At 41.4% G+C, this 18,978-nt stretch overlaps 1 protein-coding gene across 4 annotated transcripts in view; it reads right to left on the bottom strand.

Annotated features, from left to right (window-relative positions):
- The window catches only part of ARHGEF12 (Rho guanine nucleotide exchange factor 12), a 143,467-nt gene that overhangs the window by 16,890 nt on the left and 107,599 nt on the right, over positions 1 to 18,978 (bottom strand). For 3 of the 4 annotated variants that reach the window (XM_032868747.1, XM_032868744.1, XM_032868746.1), the window contains 14 exons: positions 18,897 to 18,939; positions 18,483 to 18,588; positions 17,915 to 18,052; positions 17,384 to 17,416; positions 16,939 to 17,053; positions 15,989 to 16,094; positions 14,464 to 14,676; positions 9,238 to 9,370; positions 8,694 to 8,729; positions 8,196 to 8,350; positions 6,486 to 6,632; positions 5,340 to 5,425; positions 3,072 to 3,197; positions 1,352 to 1,466 (listed from right to left, as the gene is read on the bottom strand). In XM_032868747.1, coding sequence (XP_032724638.1) covers positions 1,352 to 1,466; positions 3,072 to 3,197; positions 5,340 to 5,425; positions 6,486 to 6,632; positions 8,196 to 8,350; positions 8,694 to 8,729; positions 9,238 to 9,370; positions 14,464 to 14,676; positions 15,989 to 16,094; positions 16,939 to 17,053; positions 17,384 to 17,416; positions 17,915 to 18,052; positions 18,483 to 18,588; positions 18,897 to 18,939 — 1,552 coding nt within the window. The remainder of the gene's footprint in view (positions 1 to 1,351; positions 1,467 to 3,071; positions 3,198 to 5,339; positions 5,426 to 6,485; positions 6,633 to 8,195; positions 8,351 to 8,693; positions 8,730 to 9,237; positions 9,371 to 14,463; positions 14,677 to 15,988; positions 16,095 to 16,938; positions 17,054 to 17,383; positions 17,417 to 17,914; positions 18,053 to 18,482; positions 18,589 to 18,896; positions 18,940 to 18,978) is intronic. The other variant, XM_032868745.1, reaches the window with a different exon arrangement.

The following is an 18,978-nucleotide window of genomic DNA, read 5'->3' as shown; positions in this document are numbered from 1 at the left end:
GGCTAAAATCTACGGCAGAATCCCAATTCAGATAATCTTTGGACAGATGAGACATCTTATGATAGTACATTAACACACAAATACTCATCTTTGAAAAGAAGCCATTGTATAGAATCCCAAGTTCAAGAAGCTAGGCTTTAAGTCAAGTACCAGACCCCTAGGAAGTGGGTCTCATTCACATTATAACTTACATGAATGGGGCCCCTTCTCCACCTAGAATCTCTCCTGATGCAGAGCCTATGTGATTATGTCTAGTGGACCTGTTAAGCCGTAATTTTTTAATGATAACACAATTCAAAAGAACTCCAGAATAAGTTTCTTTGAATTTGAGATTACATTACTTTATTTATTTGAGAGAGAGAGAGCACGCCAGCATGAGGGGCAGAAGGAAAGGGAGAAGCAGATTCCCCTCTGAGCAAGGAGCCCAGGGCAGGGCTTGATCCCAGGACCCTGGGATCATGACCTGAGCTGAAGGCAGACGCTTAACCAAGTTGAGCCACCCACGCGCCCCTTGAGATTACATTTAAGGAAAGAAAATAGATTATAGCATTTGTATCATTAAAAGATGAAATTCACCAGAATGTGTTGAGATTACCCTGAGGCCTACAATGTAAAGAATGTCGAAACTGGAATATTTAGAACTACAATTCTCTGAACAGCAGCCTACCTCTATTCAACAGGTATATTAAAGTATAAAAATTAATGTGTATGAGTATTTTCAAATTCTCAGGTGTAAGAAACAGGAGTTTGATTGCATAAAATTATGAATGAGAACTGAGTATGAGGCCCTGAAGCTCAGCTGAGAAACTCGGATTCATTTCCTGGTTCAAAACAGGAGAGCGGGGGTGACACAAGCTGGTCAGGCTCAGTGAAGTACATATACGGACACAGAGCAGTTCTGCAGCCCGGATAAGACTTCTTCAAAGCAAACACGATGTACCCTATAGGAAGAACCGTACCCAAAGTGCACTTAGTCTGGAAAGCACCAGAGAGCCAAATTGCTCTCCGTCACAACTACTTAATTCTCCTCGTTATAGGGAAAAGCAGTCAGAGACAATTTATCAACCAACGAGCACGGCTATGCTCCAACCAAACTTTTTTACAAAAATAGGTGATAAGCCAGATTTGGCCCACCATTCGTAGTTTGTCAAGCGCTGTATTTAACGTGCTTCTAATGGAGCACATTAAATCAAACAGCCTCATGAAGACTGGACTGGATCTTGCTAGAAAATGCTGCCAGACTCTGGAAATTGAACCCTTCGGCACCGGGACGCAGCGAGAGATTATTTAGCAGGACATGGGGTTTTCTGTTTTGTTCCTAAGCTTTTTAATTTCAGTGAGAATGCGATACCTGTGTATTTGGCAATATTATCCAACAGAAGAGGGTACTTGGTAAGCCTCTGCATTTGGGTAGGAATGATATCCTTCAGCTGCAGACGACGACACAGAGGATTACTCTCAGCATCCTAAAATCAAAATAAAATAAGTGAATTTGTGATCCTTCTTAGGACTGTAGTTACCCATCACGTGCCATCTATTCCTCATGGATGGGTCTACAACCGTTTTGGTTATTAAATCAAGACTTAAAACAATAAGGTATACCATGGCCCCCCTATATTTCTGTTTTCTCCTTTACTCACATAATGGGGGTGGGGAGACTTTATCACTAAGCCAGTGGCTTCTTTCTTATCTGTCTAAGCAAAAATTGAGACCAGCCATAACCAATGCTAAGAATTGCTTGCTTGAGATAACACAGTTTTATCTTCACATATTCATTTTCCTCTGACTGGCGTTCCTACCAAAAGTTAGTCAGCTGATTTGTTATTTGCCATTCCAAGTAGGTACAACGGATCATCAGGCTGGATGTACCCCAGCTGATCTCTAACAGGGGGTCTGCAAACTTTAGTAAAGTACCAGGCAACAAATACTTGAGGCTTTGCATGCCATACAGTCTTTGTCACAACTACTCAGCTCTGCTGTTTTAGCACGAAGACAGCCACAGACAGTAGGTAAATGAATGAATGTGGCCGTGTGTAGTGAAGAGTTCTGAAATGGCCTTCTCGATTCCCACTCTCCAGTGGACCCGCCCTGTATAATCACCTCCCCCGGAATGTGGACAGAACCCGTGAACGTGATAGGTTATCACTCGTCTGATTAGGTTACTATCAGTTAACTTTGTGTTGATCAGAAAGGAAGTGTTTCCTAGGTGAGTCTAACTTAATGAGAGGAGCCCTCACAAGAAAGCTGTCAGAGAGACACAATCCTTCTAGCTTGTGAGAAAGGAAACGACTATCTTGTCAACTGCCTGTGGGGCCACGTCAGAGAGATACGGGCATTCTCTAGGAGCCGAGAGCAGTTTCCAGCCAACGACAAGACAGCGGTCTTGTTTATACATTTACAAGGACATGAAATCTGTGAACTACCAGGGAGCTTAGAAGAGGACCCCAAGTCTCAGAGGGGAACTGCAACTCCAGCTGACCCCTTCCTTTCAGCCCGGTGCAGGCATGAAGGGAGGACCCAGTCAAACAGTATCCATACCTATAAACCACAAGAACTGGGACATAATACATTTGCATTAAGTTGCTACATTTGTGGTAATTTGTTCTACCACAGTAAAAATTTACTACACTGTATTCCAATAAAACCCCACAAAAACAGGCAAGAGGCTGGATAGGAACTGTGGGCCATAGTTTACTGACCCTTGATAGATACCAATACATACACCTCAATAAGCATGAGTGCTGGCACACTCTTCTCTGGGCTAGTTATGAGCCCATTCTCGTGTTCTGACCACATTATTGTAACAGCTTACATGGGACATTTCCTGACAGTATCTCCACGGCAAGGTGAATTTCTCTGTCAAGTATTTTAACCCTGACATATACTCTTTATTATTTACCATTGCAAAATCACCCTTATACTCTCCAGGAATTTTAAGAGCTAACATATGGCTTTAAAAAGGGTTAACATAATCCTTGTAAGACTCTTAGTCTTAGAATTCCCCCAGTTTATTTTCTATCTGATAAAAAAAAAATTGCATTTTTTTTTCTTTCATGACTCACTCAACTCACTTGCACAAAGGTTTGGAATCGAGAATCCTTTTTCTGACGAGACTTGATCATTTCCAGGGCAAAAGGTTGGTTACTGCAAAAGGTAGCAGCAGCGTGCTTCAACTTGTCCTCCCCTGGTCCACTGAACTGTGCCAAGAATGCAAAGAACACAACAAAGAATGGCAGACTGAGCTTATCTAAGGCCAAGCAAAGTGAGAGACAACCACGATCCTTTCAATATTCCACTAAGTGCTCTCAAGTGACAAGAAACGGAGACCTACATATCTCTGTGAACTATCAATGTTTCTCCATTAAGAAGGTCAGATGCTGACACAACCAGACCTTTTCTGATCACATTCCAATGTTTTCCTGCTCACAGCCTCCCACAACTAATTACCTTTCCAGTCTAGACCTCTTCTAAATTAAACAAAAGAAAAGTTAACACTGGGCGAATAGGAGACGCAAAAGGCTTCAGGACTGAGATTCATATTTGATTTTCTTAGAATCTGACAGCTTCACAAAAGTTACTAACTGCTCCAGGAAGAAAATCGGTGGGATTCTAATTGATGCTTTACTGTATCATACTACAGATTTTCTGTGTCAGGGTCACCTGGGTGGCTCAGTCGGTTGAGTATCCAACTCTTGGTTTTGGGGCAACTCATGATCTCAGGGTCCTGGGATCAAGACCCAAGTCAGGCTCCATACTCAGTGCGGAGTCTGCTCAAGATTCTCTCTCTCTCCCCCTCACCCCACTCATGCTCTCCCTCTCTTGAAAAAGGATGGATAGATAGATAAATCTTTAAAAAAAAAAAAATTCTATTTCAAGTTGGGTAGTGTGCTACCCATCCAAGAGAACTCAGTTACAACTTTCACTACTATGCTGAGCTCAAGAAACAAAATGAGCCACACTATCACCAAGTAGCCATAGAGTAAGCTAGGTTTTTTAAGGAAGTTAAATCTCCTTAATAACAATAATGCCAGATGGGCCTCGAGAAGATGCCTTGGAAAGCTGAATAAATGCAAGATGAGAGCGGACTGTGATCCCCGGATCCTTCCTATGAGGCTGAGAGAAGATCTCCTATGTGATTCTCAGCCATAATCTTAACATCAATGAAAGAAGTATTATGAACACTGTTTTTATCAACTTTCTAGTATTCTATGTTATAAAAAGTTATCATTGTACAGTTACCAAAATCTGTGGCATTTCCTCAAGCTATGTGCATAATGAAGTCAATTTCCGTGGGCATATCTGAACAGTTCCTGTGCAACCTGTGTTAACATTCTGAGAACTAGGTCATATGCTTCACCATTACGCACAGCCTTAACTACAGTACTTTCTTTAAAATTTTGGATCAAACCGGGGCACCTGGGTGCCTCACGTTAAGCTTCTGCCTTCAGCTCAGGTCATGATCTCAGGGTGCTGGGATCGAGCCCCACATTGGGCTCTCTGCTTGGCAGGGAGCCTGCTTCCCCCACCCCTCTGCCTGCCTCTCTGCCGACTTGTGATCTCTCTCTGCGTCAAATAAATAAATAAATAAAATCTTAAAAAAAATTTTTTGTTTTGGATCAGACCCACTTTCCCCTGGGAAAATTTTCTATACGTCCTAGTGTGGGTCTCTCTATTGTATCTTCCCGTAAGAACCTGCACTCTCCCTTTCTTTAACTCTTATCACACTTGAAGGGACCAATGACTGTTTTCCTGCTGGTTCTAAGTGCCACCCAGGCACGTGGCTCCTGCCATGTCCGCTGTGATTGCTACCATCTCCCAAGCACCTCGAACAGTGTACACACCGCGGGGTACATTCTCAAACAGTCGGACAGAAGAACAGAATGGGACAAACAGCTATGGCAGTCTTGGAGCTCTTTCTTTACACTGTGAAAAAGATTAAGTACTTTTCACTTTCCTACTTTTGTGATGGTGGCTCTGGATCTATAACTGTTTAATGTTTTACAGCAGAATTCTGAAATTTGGACAAGAGAAGACAGTGAAAATTCTATGTTAGTTAAATTATTTTTATCAAGATTCATTTCACTCTCTATTCATTAAAACACAGAGATTAATATCCTGAATTTGATGAAAAAAGAGAACTTAGTTCGAACGAGCACTTATTAAAAAATATTAACAAAAAAAATACTAACTACAAGAATACATACTTAGACCCCTTTCATCTTTACAGTAGCTTTGCAAAATGGATGAGTTTGCATATTTGGAAAGATTAGTTTCTCAACCTTGAATCTGATCTTCCAGTGTCTATAGAAACATTAAAATGAAATAGCCAATTTCCTTACCCAGATCAGCAAGTCTTCCCCAATCTGATCAATAACTGAGGTCTCATTCCTCTTTCGAACAGCCTTCATTTGCTCATTCAATCCAACTAAGCGGGGGGTGGGGGGACACAACGGGAAAATAATTAAGCATACACTCATTTTAGTCTGCATTACTGTCTGTACCGAGAAACCAAAATTTTCCAAAAAAAGGATTTTCATAGTAGTTTAGCTGCCTCTAGTCTCTTTAAATACAAATCTGAACACAACTCTTATGCATACAGATATCTGTGAGCTCTATCTGAAAAACAGATGCCAAAGCATAAAACAATGTGGAAACTAGCACATTACATACAGTATAGCTACATCAAATACGCATTTAACTTCAAGACCTCATCATAACTATGCTCCTCAAGAAATCTGAATAGAACAGGTGATTCTGTCCACTGTTCCTCTCAAAATGTTTATGTTCACAGGCAGTGGATATAATCAACCTGAACTTGTCAATGCATGCTGGTGAAGCCCAAGATCACCCACAAAGACATAAAAGGCACCAATTTGGTAGGCAGGTGTTGGCAGGTGGTGATGGCATCCTTGACGAAAGAAAGCTTGAGAATTAAGGATCACAGAGAAGCAGTGACTTAGAGAGAGAGGAACTGTGTCTACGAAGTCTGAGAGGACTATAACCACAGAAAGCCAGCAAGGTAGAATTTTTTATGTATTTACTCAAGCATTTCAAGTAACAACAAAAGAATTCCTGAAAATTACCCCATCGTGAAATTATACACTGTATATTACATACACTACACACACACACAAATTATATGAGATATATATCTATTTAAAAACACATACACGGTAATTGATAAGAAATTTCCACGGGTAATTTTAACTATTCATACTTTTCATCTCAGACATTAACTTTAGACCCTAAGTCCTGTGGTAACAATTTATATACAAAAGGCTGACAGTGCCAGTGGTGTCTAGGGAAGGAGCTATTCAATCATCTGATCACTTCTTTACGTTATCTGCTCACATATAATTATATAATTTCAGGAATGCTAACATGAATACCCTTAGAAGATTTTATTGCTACGGTGCTTTTATATACTCACAATCTTTCATCTATTAAAAATGTTAGGGACAAAGATGAGAGTCGATTTTTCTTACTATGAAGTTGAAGAATATCTTCCAAGTTTGAAAAAATTTTCCGTAGTTCTGAAGGTGACAGAATTCCTTCTCTAGACACTCGCTGATAGAATACTTGATCAAGAACCTTCAGTGTTCGAACATGAGCTCTTTCAGTGTAGAACAGTTCTAAGCAAAAAAAAAAAAAAAAAAAGGAAATTGAAATATTACCTCATTTAGAGTAATTCCATGAGACCAAACACAGGCTTTAGCTGGAATTAAGCAGCAAATGAGCTCTATAATAATTATTTATAGTTTTGAAAGGATGTATTATCTCTCATGTCACTTTCTTGATTCCATGAGACCCTCCTGCATACTGGCTCTAAGAGCTGAATGTTGGCAAATGAAAAATATCATTCAAAACTATTCTGGGGGCACCTGGGTGGCTCAGGTCATGATCCCTGGGATGGAGCCCCACGTTGGGCTCCCTGCTTATGGGAGAGTCTGCTTACCCCTCCTCCTCAGCCCCTCCCCCCACTCCTGCGCGCGCTCTCTCTCTCTCTCTCAAATAAATAAATCTTTAAAACAAAAAACCCCGGGGCGCCTGGGTGGCTCAGTGGGTTTAAAGCCTCTGCCTTCGGCTCAGGTCATGATCCCGGGATCCTGGGATCGAGCCCTCCATCAGGCTCTCTGCTCAGCAGGGAGCCTGCTTCCTCCTCTCTCTCTGCCTGCCTCTCTGCCTACTTGTGATCTCTGTCTGTCAAATAAATAAATAAATAATCTTTAAAAAAAAAACCCCAAAGCTATTCTGTATATTAAAGTTGACAATGCACTGCAAAATCCTGTCTTTTCACAATACTACCCACCAATCACAGCTACAACATCAGAAAGTCCCAAACAGCATATACCCTTTCAATTGAGCCCTCTTCAAAAAGAACAGTACTTTTGATTATCTAATTTGCCTATAAACCCTCATTTCTGAGGCCAGACTTGTTATTTCACTAACCTCAAAGTTACCAGACACAGGAAAGGTATTTTTTTTTAAGATTTTTTAATTTATTGTTTTGATAGAGAGAGACACAGCAAGAGAGGGAACACAGGCAGGGGGAGTGGGAAAGGGAGAACAGGCTTCCCACGGAGCAAGGAGCCCAAGGTGGGGCTCGATCCCAGGACCCAGGGATCATGACCTGAACCAAAGGCAGATGCCTACCAACTGAGCTATCCAGGCGCCCCAGGAAGAGTATTTATTTAAATCACATCCTGAAGACAGCGTCCATGTCACCCACATCTCTGTCACATACATGCTAGGGTAAAATAAAGAACACTGCAGTAGGATAAAGGGACACCTGGATCCCAGTTTTCTCCCTATCACTTATCAGCTAGCTGTATGTTCTTGATTAATTCAATCAATCACCCTGAGCCTGAGCTTCCTCATTTATAATCTGTGCATGAAAATCACTTAGCATGAAAGTAAAGCGACAGACCCAGGTTGTCTTAATGACTGGTCAAGATCCATAAAGGTAGGAATCTTAAATATCCTGAGAGCTAAACACCTTTTCCTCTTAAATTATCATTAAAAATCACAGAATCATTTGCATTTTTTGGGTTGGAAAGCTCAAGGATCATCTATCTAGTTTAATTTCTCTTTGCATAGAACAAGAGGCTTGCAGAAATTTTGAAGCAAACTGCAAAGCTCAGGGGCTTGTTTTAGTCTAATAAAACTCACTGTATGTGAACAACAATTAAACTCACCATTAATTACTTCCTGTCTTTTGATCTCAGAAGGCTTTAGTCCCAGTAACACTTCTCGACTAACAAGCTGTTGCCAATTGGGTGGATCGGTCTCTAAGTCATTTTCAAACTGTTCATCCTCACTTTGACTTTCTCCAAAAGCTATGCTGTCAAACCTGATGAAAAAAAATACGATGAATTCTATTTGAGAACATCAGATGGACAATGGGAAATAGCACAGGTTTTTATATTAAAGTACATAAGTCATATTTCTGAAGTAGTACTTAGCATAGGGCCAAAACATCTCCGTCTCCTGCAAAATGACTTACATGTGTTATATATACCTCTATAAATATCCTTTGAATGATTTTTGAAAATTCTTCGAAAAAAGAATTTTCTTTTATACTATCTAACAGATTTGTGTACATGTTTTCTTTTCCTTTAAAACTAGGATGTTTGAGAACAAAGATATATTTTTTAAAATATGCCTCTAATGAAAGCTACTTTAGGATTACTCACTTTCGAAAGGGCTTTGGTGTCCCATGTTCAGTCACCCTAAAACAATGGAGAACAAAAGAATCAACATGAAAACAAAATGGTAATCAAGAAATTTATGCCAAGGGTCCCGAACACAAAAGAAAACATCCAGATGGCCAATAGACATAAGAAAAGATATCCAGCATCACTCCTCATCAGGGAAATGTAAATCAAAAGCACAATGAGCCATCACCTTGTCAGAACGGCTAGTATCAAAAAGACAAGAAATAACAAATGTCAGTCAGAATGTGGAGAAACAGGAGCCTGTGTGCACCGTTGGAGGGAATGTAAACTGGTACAGCCACTGTGGGAAACAGTACAGAGGCTCTTCAAAAAATTAAAAATAGAAATACCATACAATCTAGTGAGTCCACTACTGGATATTTACCCAGAGAAAACTAAAACACTAATTTCAAAAGATATATGCACCTCAACATTTATTACAGCATGGTTTACAATAGCCAAGATATGGAAGGAACTTAAGCAGTTCTTAACCTCCCTACCCCCAAAGATACCACTGAATTACCTTTCTACTTCCCATTCCTCCTCCTGCACTTGGTCTAGGGAAGGAGGTGGAAAATCAAAGACGGTATTGGGAGTCCGAGGGGTGCTATCCACACAGTCTCCAGACGCTGGTGTTTCTCCAACTTGTTTTGATCCTGAGAAGATAAAATTTGGACACTCTGATGGTGTTAATGAAGATAATGATTCCCCACAAAAAATTCCCCAAAGAGAACTTCAGCCTATCCACAGCCACATTCTTATTTAAACAACTGCATGTTAGCCACAACCAAAATTCCATTATACAACATTTTAAAATGCCCTAAAAAAACCACCACGAATATAATTTTTAAGCAACTTTAAAAAAATCAACACACTGGAGTGCCTGGGTGGCTCAGTCAGTTAAGCCTCAGACTTGGTTTCAGTTCAGGACATGATCTCAGGGTCGTAAGCCTGAGCCCCGCGTGGAGTGCTACACTAGGCATGGAGTCAGCTTGAGAGTCCCTCCCTCTCCCTCCACTCTTCCCCCTATGCACATGCACACGCTTGCACTCTCTCAAATAAATAAATAAATAAATAAATAAATAAATAAATAAAATCTTTAAACATCAACATAAGAATGGAAACAACTCAGGAGAGCATATGATGAGGAGAAACATTTCTATCCCCTGTGATAATCTTCTTTATCTAAATTTTGCTTATTATGGTGGTCTAATTTGAAATAAGAACATCATAATTCTTTTTCTTAATTTACTATCTTTAGGTAATATCTATTTCTTCCTCCTCTGAGGATTCTGCCCACTTATACTTCCCACCTTCACTTTCCCCCATTTCTTCCCAGTGTTTAATGATATTATTATTGCTAGTTGGGTTAATGCTTACTACCTAAGTTTAAATGACAGAGTTATATATATACTTGCTCCATAAAGGAGTTAGTATCTTAACTCTCTTCTACATCAAATTAGGTATTTAATATCCTTATCCTTCCATTTAATTATATTTCCTTCCATCTACCTTTCAGTTCTTTCCACCACTTTTTACTTGTGTCATTAGGACTTTTTACATTTCTATGATCTGTGGCCACAACTAAATATTCTGTGCCTTGCCTATGTGGTTGATTCTGAAAGTCTAAAAACCCAGAGTGCTTGCATGACTATTGCCAGTCTATATACGGTCATACACAAAATACAACACAGAATTTATTACACATACATATTATTCCTGCCAGGTCAGGAGGTATGTTAGTTAGGATTATGTTTCCTTTTCTGCTGGTCCAATGATGCAACTCTTGGGTCACTTGAAATAGAATGTTCATTCTATCAAGGTCAAATATGCCATCAGTTATTTCAAGATTATGCCACATTTTATTCTGTTTTACATTTCTTCCTTTCCTCACATCCCCCGTCCTCCCTTCCCTCCTTCCTTCCTTGTATGGTGGCCACAGCTGAGTAATCTCCAATGGTATATTTTGTTCCACATTTAAATCATGACTTAGCTTTCTTGAACAACTTTGGTTTTCCTTAGCATTTTCAAACGACTTTATTGCCGTCAAAGCACTATCATTTTATCAAGTCTCAGATTTCTTCATTTGGTAGATCATACTACAAAACTGCTTTAAAATCTCCCTTTTTCTTATTCCCTAGTCCTTGTATTCCCATTTGGAGCAGTTGCTCCCTTGGACCTAACTATCGTCCAAGACCTGCCTGCCCTTCACCACTTCCCTGGGATGTTTCTACTATTTCCTGAACCCCATAACATCTTCTTCCTTCATTTCTCTCTCATTTTGCTGGAGTGTGTATCTTCAAATCATGTTCAAGGAAATGGTGCATTTCAGTTAACATTTGAATCCTGGCATATCTGAAAATGTCTTTGTATCTTCCTTCATTTCTGACGGGTAATTTGGATGGACACAGAATTCTAAGTTCAATAATTTTCTCTCAGTAAGTTGCATGGCCTGGCTTCCTTGTATTCTAGCCCCTGGTGTGAGAATGAGAAATATGATGTGGCATAATTCCCATTTTTCTTCCCTTTAAAGCTTTCAGGGCTCTCTATCTCTGGTGTATCGAAATTTCCAGAGATAGTCTAGGTACAGCTGTTGTTATTATTCATCATAGGTGGTTCCCAGTCAACCTTTTCTGTCTGAAGACAAGTCTTCTTCCCATTAAGATGGTTTCTTCTATCATTTCTCCAACTGCCTCTCCTCCACGTCCTCTGCTGGTCTTTCATCAGAGAGACAGACATTGGACCTTTCGCTACATAACTCTTTTCTCTCCGATTTCTATCTCTCCACATTTCTGATATATGTTCTCAAATATCTCCTTGACTTTATTTTTAGGGGCTTTTTTTTTTTTTTTAAACTCTTGGCAGCTGTGGTGGTTTGAAAATATGTGCACAAATTCTTTGCTACTCCTCCCTCCCTTCAGGGGCAGAGCCCAATTCCTCCCTGCGTGAGCGTAAGCTAGATTTAGGGGCTGCTTCTAACTTGCTGAAGTGAAAATGTGCGCCCACAGAGACAAAGTCATTGAAGGTATGGGGGCTCCTTTCTTGCTCTCTCTTTTGGATGACTTTGGGGGAAGTCAGCTACCATGGCATCATGGAACATTCAAGCAGTTCTACAGAGAAGCCCGTATGGTGAGGAGTCAAGGCCTCCAGGAAGGAGCCAGGACTCTCTGCCACCAGCCACCTGTGTGAGCGCAGAAGCATGTCTCTGGCCCCAGCTGAGTTTTCGGATGACTGACTGACATCTTGACTGCAATCACAGGACAGACAGAATTGCCCAGCCAAGACACTCTCGTGTTCCTCAGCCACCAAAAATGTGAACTATTAAGTGTTTTTTGGGTTAAGTTACAAAGTTTTGAGGTAGTTTATCAGAAAGCAGTTAATAACAAATACAGTAGGTATTGTATTGTATTGTATTGTATTGTATTGTAGTAACAGTTATATTAAGACATTTATTTTTGGTCTCTGAATACTTTTTTCATAGCATTATTATTCTTGTTTCACAGATATGATAATTTTTAAAATTTCCCCAAGTATACTGTCTAATTTAGAGGTTACTCTTTTTAAGTTCTTGTCTTTTACCTAAATTATTGTTTTCTGCTAGGGGCAGTTTTCCTGTTTATTTTGTATTCTCTTTTTTATGTCATTAATAAGCTTGGCATTATATATTATCTTAGGTATTGATTCTAACAAGCAAATTTTGCCTTGAGTGAGTCATACCATTCCTATCTGAGAATGCAAGACTGGGAAGCTGCTGGGGCTTTCCTTTGCAGCTGTATGAAGTTGGTCCATTTCAGCTGGGAGCTCTCTGAGCAGGGTGAGACCCTGGCATGTTTAGTGTCAGGCTTTAGGCCCCATATGTTAGAACTCCAGGGCACTGTATCATGGAGGACTTACCTTTCCTACACAACTCATTCAACTCCCTAGAAGAGAGCACACCATTTTCTTTGGTACATAAATAACAGACGGCTCATATTCTACCATACACGGATCAGGAACTGCTGACATCATTGTTTTGATTACAGACCTTCAATTAATTCATTATTTTATAATAATTAAAATTAATTAATAATTAATTCATTATTTCCAGCTTTACTTCTTACACATGCACTCTAGAAGACATGCCAACTCGGAGCCCAAAGTCTAATGGGGAGACTGGCTCCCACCTGGGACTCCCTGAACAGAATTATGGACTCTGGCTTCCTCTATGTTGTTTTATCCTTCCAATTGCCCACTTCTAATCTCCCCCAAATTTGTTGAAATCTCTTGCTTGTTGGTAACATCTTCCCTTCTTCTACTTCCTTTCTCTTCGTGTTTTTAATTTAGTTGCTATTGGTTACCTATCTGCCTTGTTTTCATTTCAATGAGAGCTGGGAGCCATGAATTCAAGCATGTACTCAACCCAACATCTTCAGAATTCCATATAAGATAAAACCTCCAGATTTTCCTATAAATGTCACCCCTCCTTCTTTGTTTTAAATCCATGCCCCCTTCTCACCGCCCGTTCTGCTACAGCACTCTCAAACAGAGACAGATGTTTCCAACATACAGTGTGTACTTCAGGGTGGAGATGAGACAGATACCCTTGCTCCTCTATACTCCTTTTAGACCATTATCTTGCTTTCTTATAAAAATGCCTTGCCACACTGAGGCTCTCACTTCTAGGTATTATCATATGCTCCTCCTCCTCATGACAATCATCCAGCAATACTGAACCTTTGGCTGCTGGCTCATGGTTTTCCTCTCCCTGCTAGTATCACATGAGGTGACCTCAAAACTCGGGGATGTCTCTTGGTTTCTTGGTTCCCTACTTTCTTCATCTCTAATAACTTCACCTAGGCCTCTTCAGTGACCACTCCCACAGCTTTATCCTTGACCTTGTCACCAGAAATTGAAGTGCTTCCAAAATCACTGATATAGATAGGCCTTTACTTCTCCAAATAAAATCAGTGGTTCGCCCAGCTCACTTGCTTAAGAAACCCATTAAGACAAGTACAAAGAAATATGGTAATAAGCTCTTTTCCCAATGACCTGTAATTACTTCACATCTTTCTCTACTCTTAAAGTCCCCTTGCCCTCCTAAGCCTTCTCTCTCTGCTAATAACCTTGACCTTCATGTATACTCTGCCTTTCATCTCCACTCTCCTTCTCAAAACTTTGTCCTACTAGTTATATACAGTCTGTCACCTACATCTTCAATCTCTTTCTCTCTCTCATTACTGAGTCTGGCACAATTTCAATTTTTATGTATGTGACTATCCCCCCATGAGACTAAGCGGCACAGAGCTAGAATCTCTGTATAATTACTGTGTGTGAACATCTGATACAAAGTTAATGCCTGAGAGAGAGCCCAGTCAGTATTTCTGAATTGATGAAAACTGAAAATTATCATTCAGCATGGATTTATCACTGGCTATAGAACATTAAAATGTGAAATTAAATTAAATCAAATTAGGATTTTTTTTTTTTAAGATTTTATTTATTTGACAGAGATCACAAGTAGGCAGAGAGGCAGGCAGAGAGAGAGGAGGAGGCAGGCTCCCTGCCGAGCAGAGGGCCCGATGCGGGGCTCGATCCCAGGACCCTGGGATCATGACCTGAGCCGAAGGCAGAGGCTTTACCCCACTGAGACACCCAGGAGCCCCTCAAATTAGGATTCTTAATTAAAATAATGTGCCACTCTGTTTCTCACTTAGTGTGATTGTTGTAAAATCTCAATACCTAGTTAAGTTGCACTACAGCACTAGCTTACCTGTATCGTTCTCTTTCCCTCCTTCCTGGGCAAGAGTGGCCCCTGTTGCCACAGAGGACATGGAATTGGCTGGCAGGTATCCGACATCTGTTCCTTCACCTGCTAACCCACTCTGGCGCAATTTAGCAGGGTCCGGAGGCTCAGGACTCACAGAAGAGGGTGTGGATAAGTGCTTCGGGTGCCGCTGTTTCTGCAGCTCCATGGCTCTGCCAACTGAACAGAAAGCAAGAGTTAACAACTTGTGTTTCAAAAAAGCTTAAAAAAAAAAAAAAGATGATGTAAAGGACCTAAAAAAAATGTCTGGAACATGGCAGGCTCCAGAAAATATGGATTATTGCAGAGTGAGGGATATATAGGAAGAAATGGCAGAAGAAAGGAAGAAGAGAGAAAGAGAAAGAGAGAGAGAGCAAATGCAAGCAAGAAAAGAGAAGAAAGGGAAGAGGAAGGAAGAAAGAGGGAAAGAAAGAGAGGAAGGCAGGGGAAGGTAAAGGAGGGCTGAAGAGAAGGGAGAAGGTGGAAGATGAGGGGGAAAGACAGGAGGGAGAAAAGGAGATGAGAGCAATGGTGGGGGCAGGAATGCTGAGACAGAGGCACACTGAACTCCCCAACATCAGCACAACGTGCCTCAGAGACTACGGAGATTGCTTGCAGCCTGCTCACTAACCCTGTTCACCTGTTCACATCAGGAACCATAAGAGGCGAAAACACACGCATGTCATCATCGCCCACATCACTGCACACTCTCACGCAGCTCTGGAAATCTGTAATCCTAAAATTCTTCCTTCCCTCATTCTTAAATCCTTCTTCTACATCCCTTGGAAACTCATGGTCAGCATCGGTGAGGTATTCCATTCTCCTCAACCTCCTGGGAATTGCCTTCCTCTTCTCAGTGTTTCTCAACAAGGGGCGCTACTGGTATCTGATGGAGAATTCCTCATGGTGCGTAATGACCACTGTCACTGTACCACAATATGACCCCCACTCCGACCTGGCCAATATTTTCAAACATGGTGCAGCCCAGTTGAAGACCACTACGTGACCTGATTTCCCTCCCTGAGGTACCACCCTCCCTATTTCTCCCCAGATAAGTGGGCTGATCTCTCTCCATTAGGCCTGAGTGGAGGGAGGTTAGGAAATAAATGAAGCACAGCTGAGAGGTAGAGAAACTGTGGAAGCGTGGAGAGGGAGTAACATGTATACAGGAAGACGAAACAAAGAATGGCGCAGAAGTATGTGCATGCTTTTTTTTTTTTTTAATTTAACAAACAGCAGCTGAATACAAACAAAATCAGAATAGGCAAGTAAATTATGTTCTGGATGACTGCTAGGATGCTGCCACGAAAGATGTTTCAGATACCCACATCTCCCATATGAGGAGACAACCTCGAATGCAAACAAGGGACATCGGAAGCTCAGTGGGATCATTTCAAGAGCACCTTTCTCCAGCAATTCATCTAGCTAACTGAGCCTCTGAAGGGAAGATGGTGAGGGGTGGTGAGAACACCACTTTTCCGACTTAACATACTTGCACTGTTGTCCTGACGGCTTGGTCTCCTTGGGGGTCCCAGGATGCTGGGGAATCCTCTGCGCTTCCCTTTTTCTTCGCCTTCTCGATCTTTCTTCATACTCTGCTAGATTTGATGGTAAGAGATACATAACAGAGTAGATTCCTTTGCGGCTTTCAAACACACAAACACAATTCTACGGGCAGCTGGAAGCAGTGGTTAAATGGGAGTGAAGGACACTCACACGTGGCGCTCGGCAGAAGCCGGCATGGGGTACTGTGCACACATCAAACTCAGGATGTCTTTTCAACCCCTTCAGAGCTGGGAATTTTGGAAAACCAAGAGGTGCTTTTATAACACATCTACCGGGAGCTTGATCCAACCAATTCATCCATCCGTTGAGCGTACTTGGCAAGCTCTTAATGTGTGAGGGCGCTGTGCTAAAAGCTGGGGATACGATGAAGGAGGCCCTCGGCCTCACAGAGCTCCACAGCCTCACAAAAAGTAAACAGACACATCCATAATGACAAACTGTGACAGGTGCCATCCAAGGAAAGATGAAGGCTGTGACAGGGTGGGGATGGTACTCTGTATAAAGTGCCATGTGCGCCCCTCACACATCTCACCATTACTTCACATGCCGGGACTTCCTGCTAGATTTCTGAGTTTCTTTTCCTTTTTTTTTTCCCCCAAGATTTTATTTATTTATTTGACGGGGGGGGGGGGGGGGCGAAGCAGAGAGCCTGATGTGGGGCTTGATCCCAGGATCTGAGTTGAAGGCAGATGCCTAATGACTGAACCACCCAGGTGCCCCAGTTTCTTGAGTTTCTTGAGAACACGGGCCTTACTGCACACCTATCAGCAGGCCTAGCGCTAGCCTGCTGAAACAGTAAGGACTACGTAAGAAGGAAAGCACTGCAACCTAGGTCGAGAAGCATGGAGGCCTGAACACATAATTATGCAGTCTTACCTTGATTTTTGGAAGGAATCCAATCCGACCCCGCTTGTGCTCCAAATTTCGAGGTTCTTTCACTTTTACCCCCAAATGCTTCATGTACATAAGGATAACATACTGCATTGTTGAACTGGAGGGAAAAGACGAAGTCAAGTAAGAATTCTGAGAAGGGAGGGTGGACAGAATAAAGATATCAAATGGCTTCAAAATGGATTCCAATGCTGGAATCTTTAGAATTCATTCATCAAGTAAAAAACTAAGGAGGTATCTATTCGTTGCATATCGAAAAGGATTTTACTCTGGACACTAGAATATCAGTCAAATAAAACTGAGGCCACCAGAGGGAGACAGTCTGAATTTTGAAGTTATAAGAAAGAAATTCTAATTTTAGACTTAAAGGAGAAAAGATAGTTTCTTTTTTTCATAAAATTCTAGGGGGGAAATAACCCAGCTATATTACCTCTTATCTTCTTCTACAGCCTGAGCAGTCATCCTAAAAATAAAAATATTTCAAAATTGAATACTGACATTTAATGAAAGAATTGCTACTGATTAACTCAGATACCCGAAACAACAACGGAGCTGTACCGGGTGCTTTGGGCCACCCTCAATCTCTAACACCGGGCATAAAACAGCAAAAGAACTCAAACCCCTCAAGGGACCACAGGCTTTTCTCACTCAGGTCATCAACTGTCAATATTCTCTGGCCTGCAACAGTTTCAAAACCTATGAACAGAAACCACTCAAAGTGCTCGACCTGTTTTTGATCAGTTGCAAATTCTACAGTTACTCATTTTACCAATACCCAGAAAAAGAAACACAAGAACTTTTCTAAACCATCAGCAAAAATTAAAAATGCTAACATTAAAACCCCAGTACATAGCCCCCCACACACAATGCGACACCCCTTCTGAGTTTGCTCACAGTGCGCTCTAAGCATCACGAGCATCTCAGGAGAGAGGACACGTCCACACATACTTCTGTGACTTACAACACTTCTTCGATTTTGGCAACGATCTGCTCCGCACATGCCCGTTCCTTCTCCAAAGTTACCCGGTCCTTCTCCCGCTCCGCGTCAAGTTTAGTCAGTTCGCTTTCAGCCAAGGTCAGCCCCATGCTACGCTTCTGCCTGGAGGGAACAGGACAAACTTCCTGAGGTGGCCTGGAGAAGAATGATCTCCCTCTAGAGATGCTTCACTAGAGTTTCCACAGCTATGAGTTTCTAGCAATAGGCAAAATGTCACAGTTTTCTATCCTGGGGCCCTAGTCACCTAGGACACCAGAGAAAAAGACTTCTAGGGCGATCACAGAACACACACTCATCCTGAGGGAGCACACTTGGCCTAGAAGAGCGGTGAGCTCAAATCCTGAAAGCCTGTGGAATGGGGACTACGGACTCCGCGCCACCCCAGCTCTTTGGCTCCAGATGTTCATTTATGTTTTAATCACAGTGATGAAGGCTACATGCTAGGCCAAGGACTTAACGTGTAACCTTTCCCACCTAAAAAGAAGGTTAATTCAGAATGGCCACATCGGCTTATATCACCCACCAAGCTTACCGAAAATCTTCCAAGTGCCTCTGAACTTCTGGGTGGACTCTTTCCTGCATAGTTTGGATATAGTGGCGATGTAGATCCTCGGGTATAAGCTCAGGTCTTCTTTTTTCTGCATAAAGAAAAAGCAAGGAGTTATGCGATTTAAACATATACTCTGTGCATTACAATTGGCAACATATCAATGCTATTTGGTGTAAACCTGGAGAAGGACAAAGAGAAGGTCTTTACTACATTTTATATATTTTACCTCATAACGCAGATTTCATATACTATCCTTTAAATGTATTACAGACTCTCCTTCCATTGTGATTCAGATGCCCTACTGGTCACCACATGACCAATAAAACCTTGAGAGATGAGCTGAGCTACAATTCTACAGAGATGTAATTCTCCAGGCTACAGACGCTCCACACTTACCAAGATCTACTGATATTTCATCAGGCACAGAAACCTTCAGGTGCTGAAACAAAAATGCAAACAAAAAGTCAAACACCACTAA

Source organism: Lontra canadensis, unplaced genomic scaffold (assembly GCF_010015895.1).
Source record: "Lontra canadensis isolate GAN:19392208 unplaced genomic scaffold, GSC_riverotter_1.0 scaffold36, whole genome shotgun sequence".
Classification (NCBI taxonomy): domain Eukaryota; kingdom Metazoa; phylum Chordata; class Mammalia; order Carnivora; family Mustelidae; genus Lontra; species Lontra canadensis.
The sequence above is the reverse complement of the archived record's forward strand: the minus strand, read 5'-3'. Positions and strand labels throughout refer to the sequence as shown.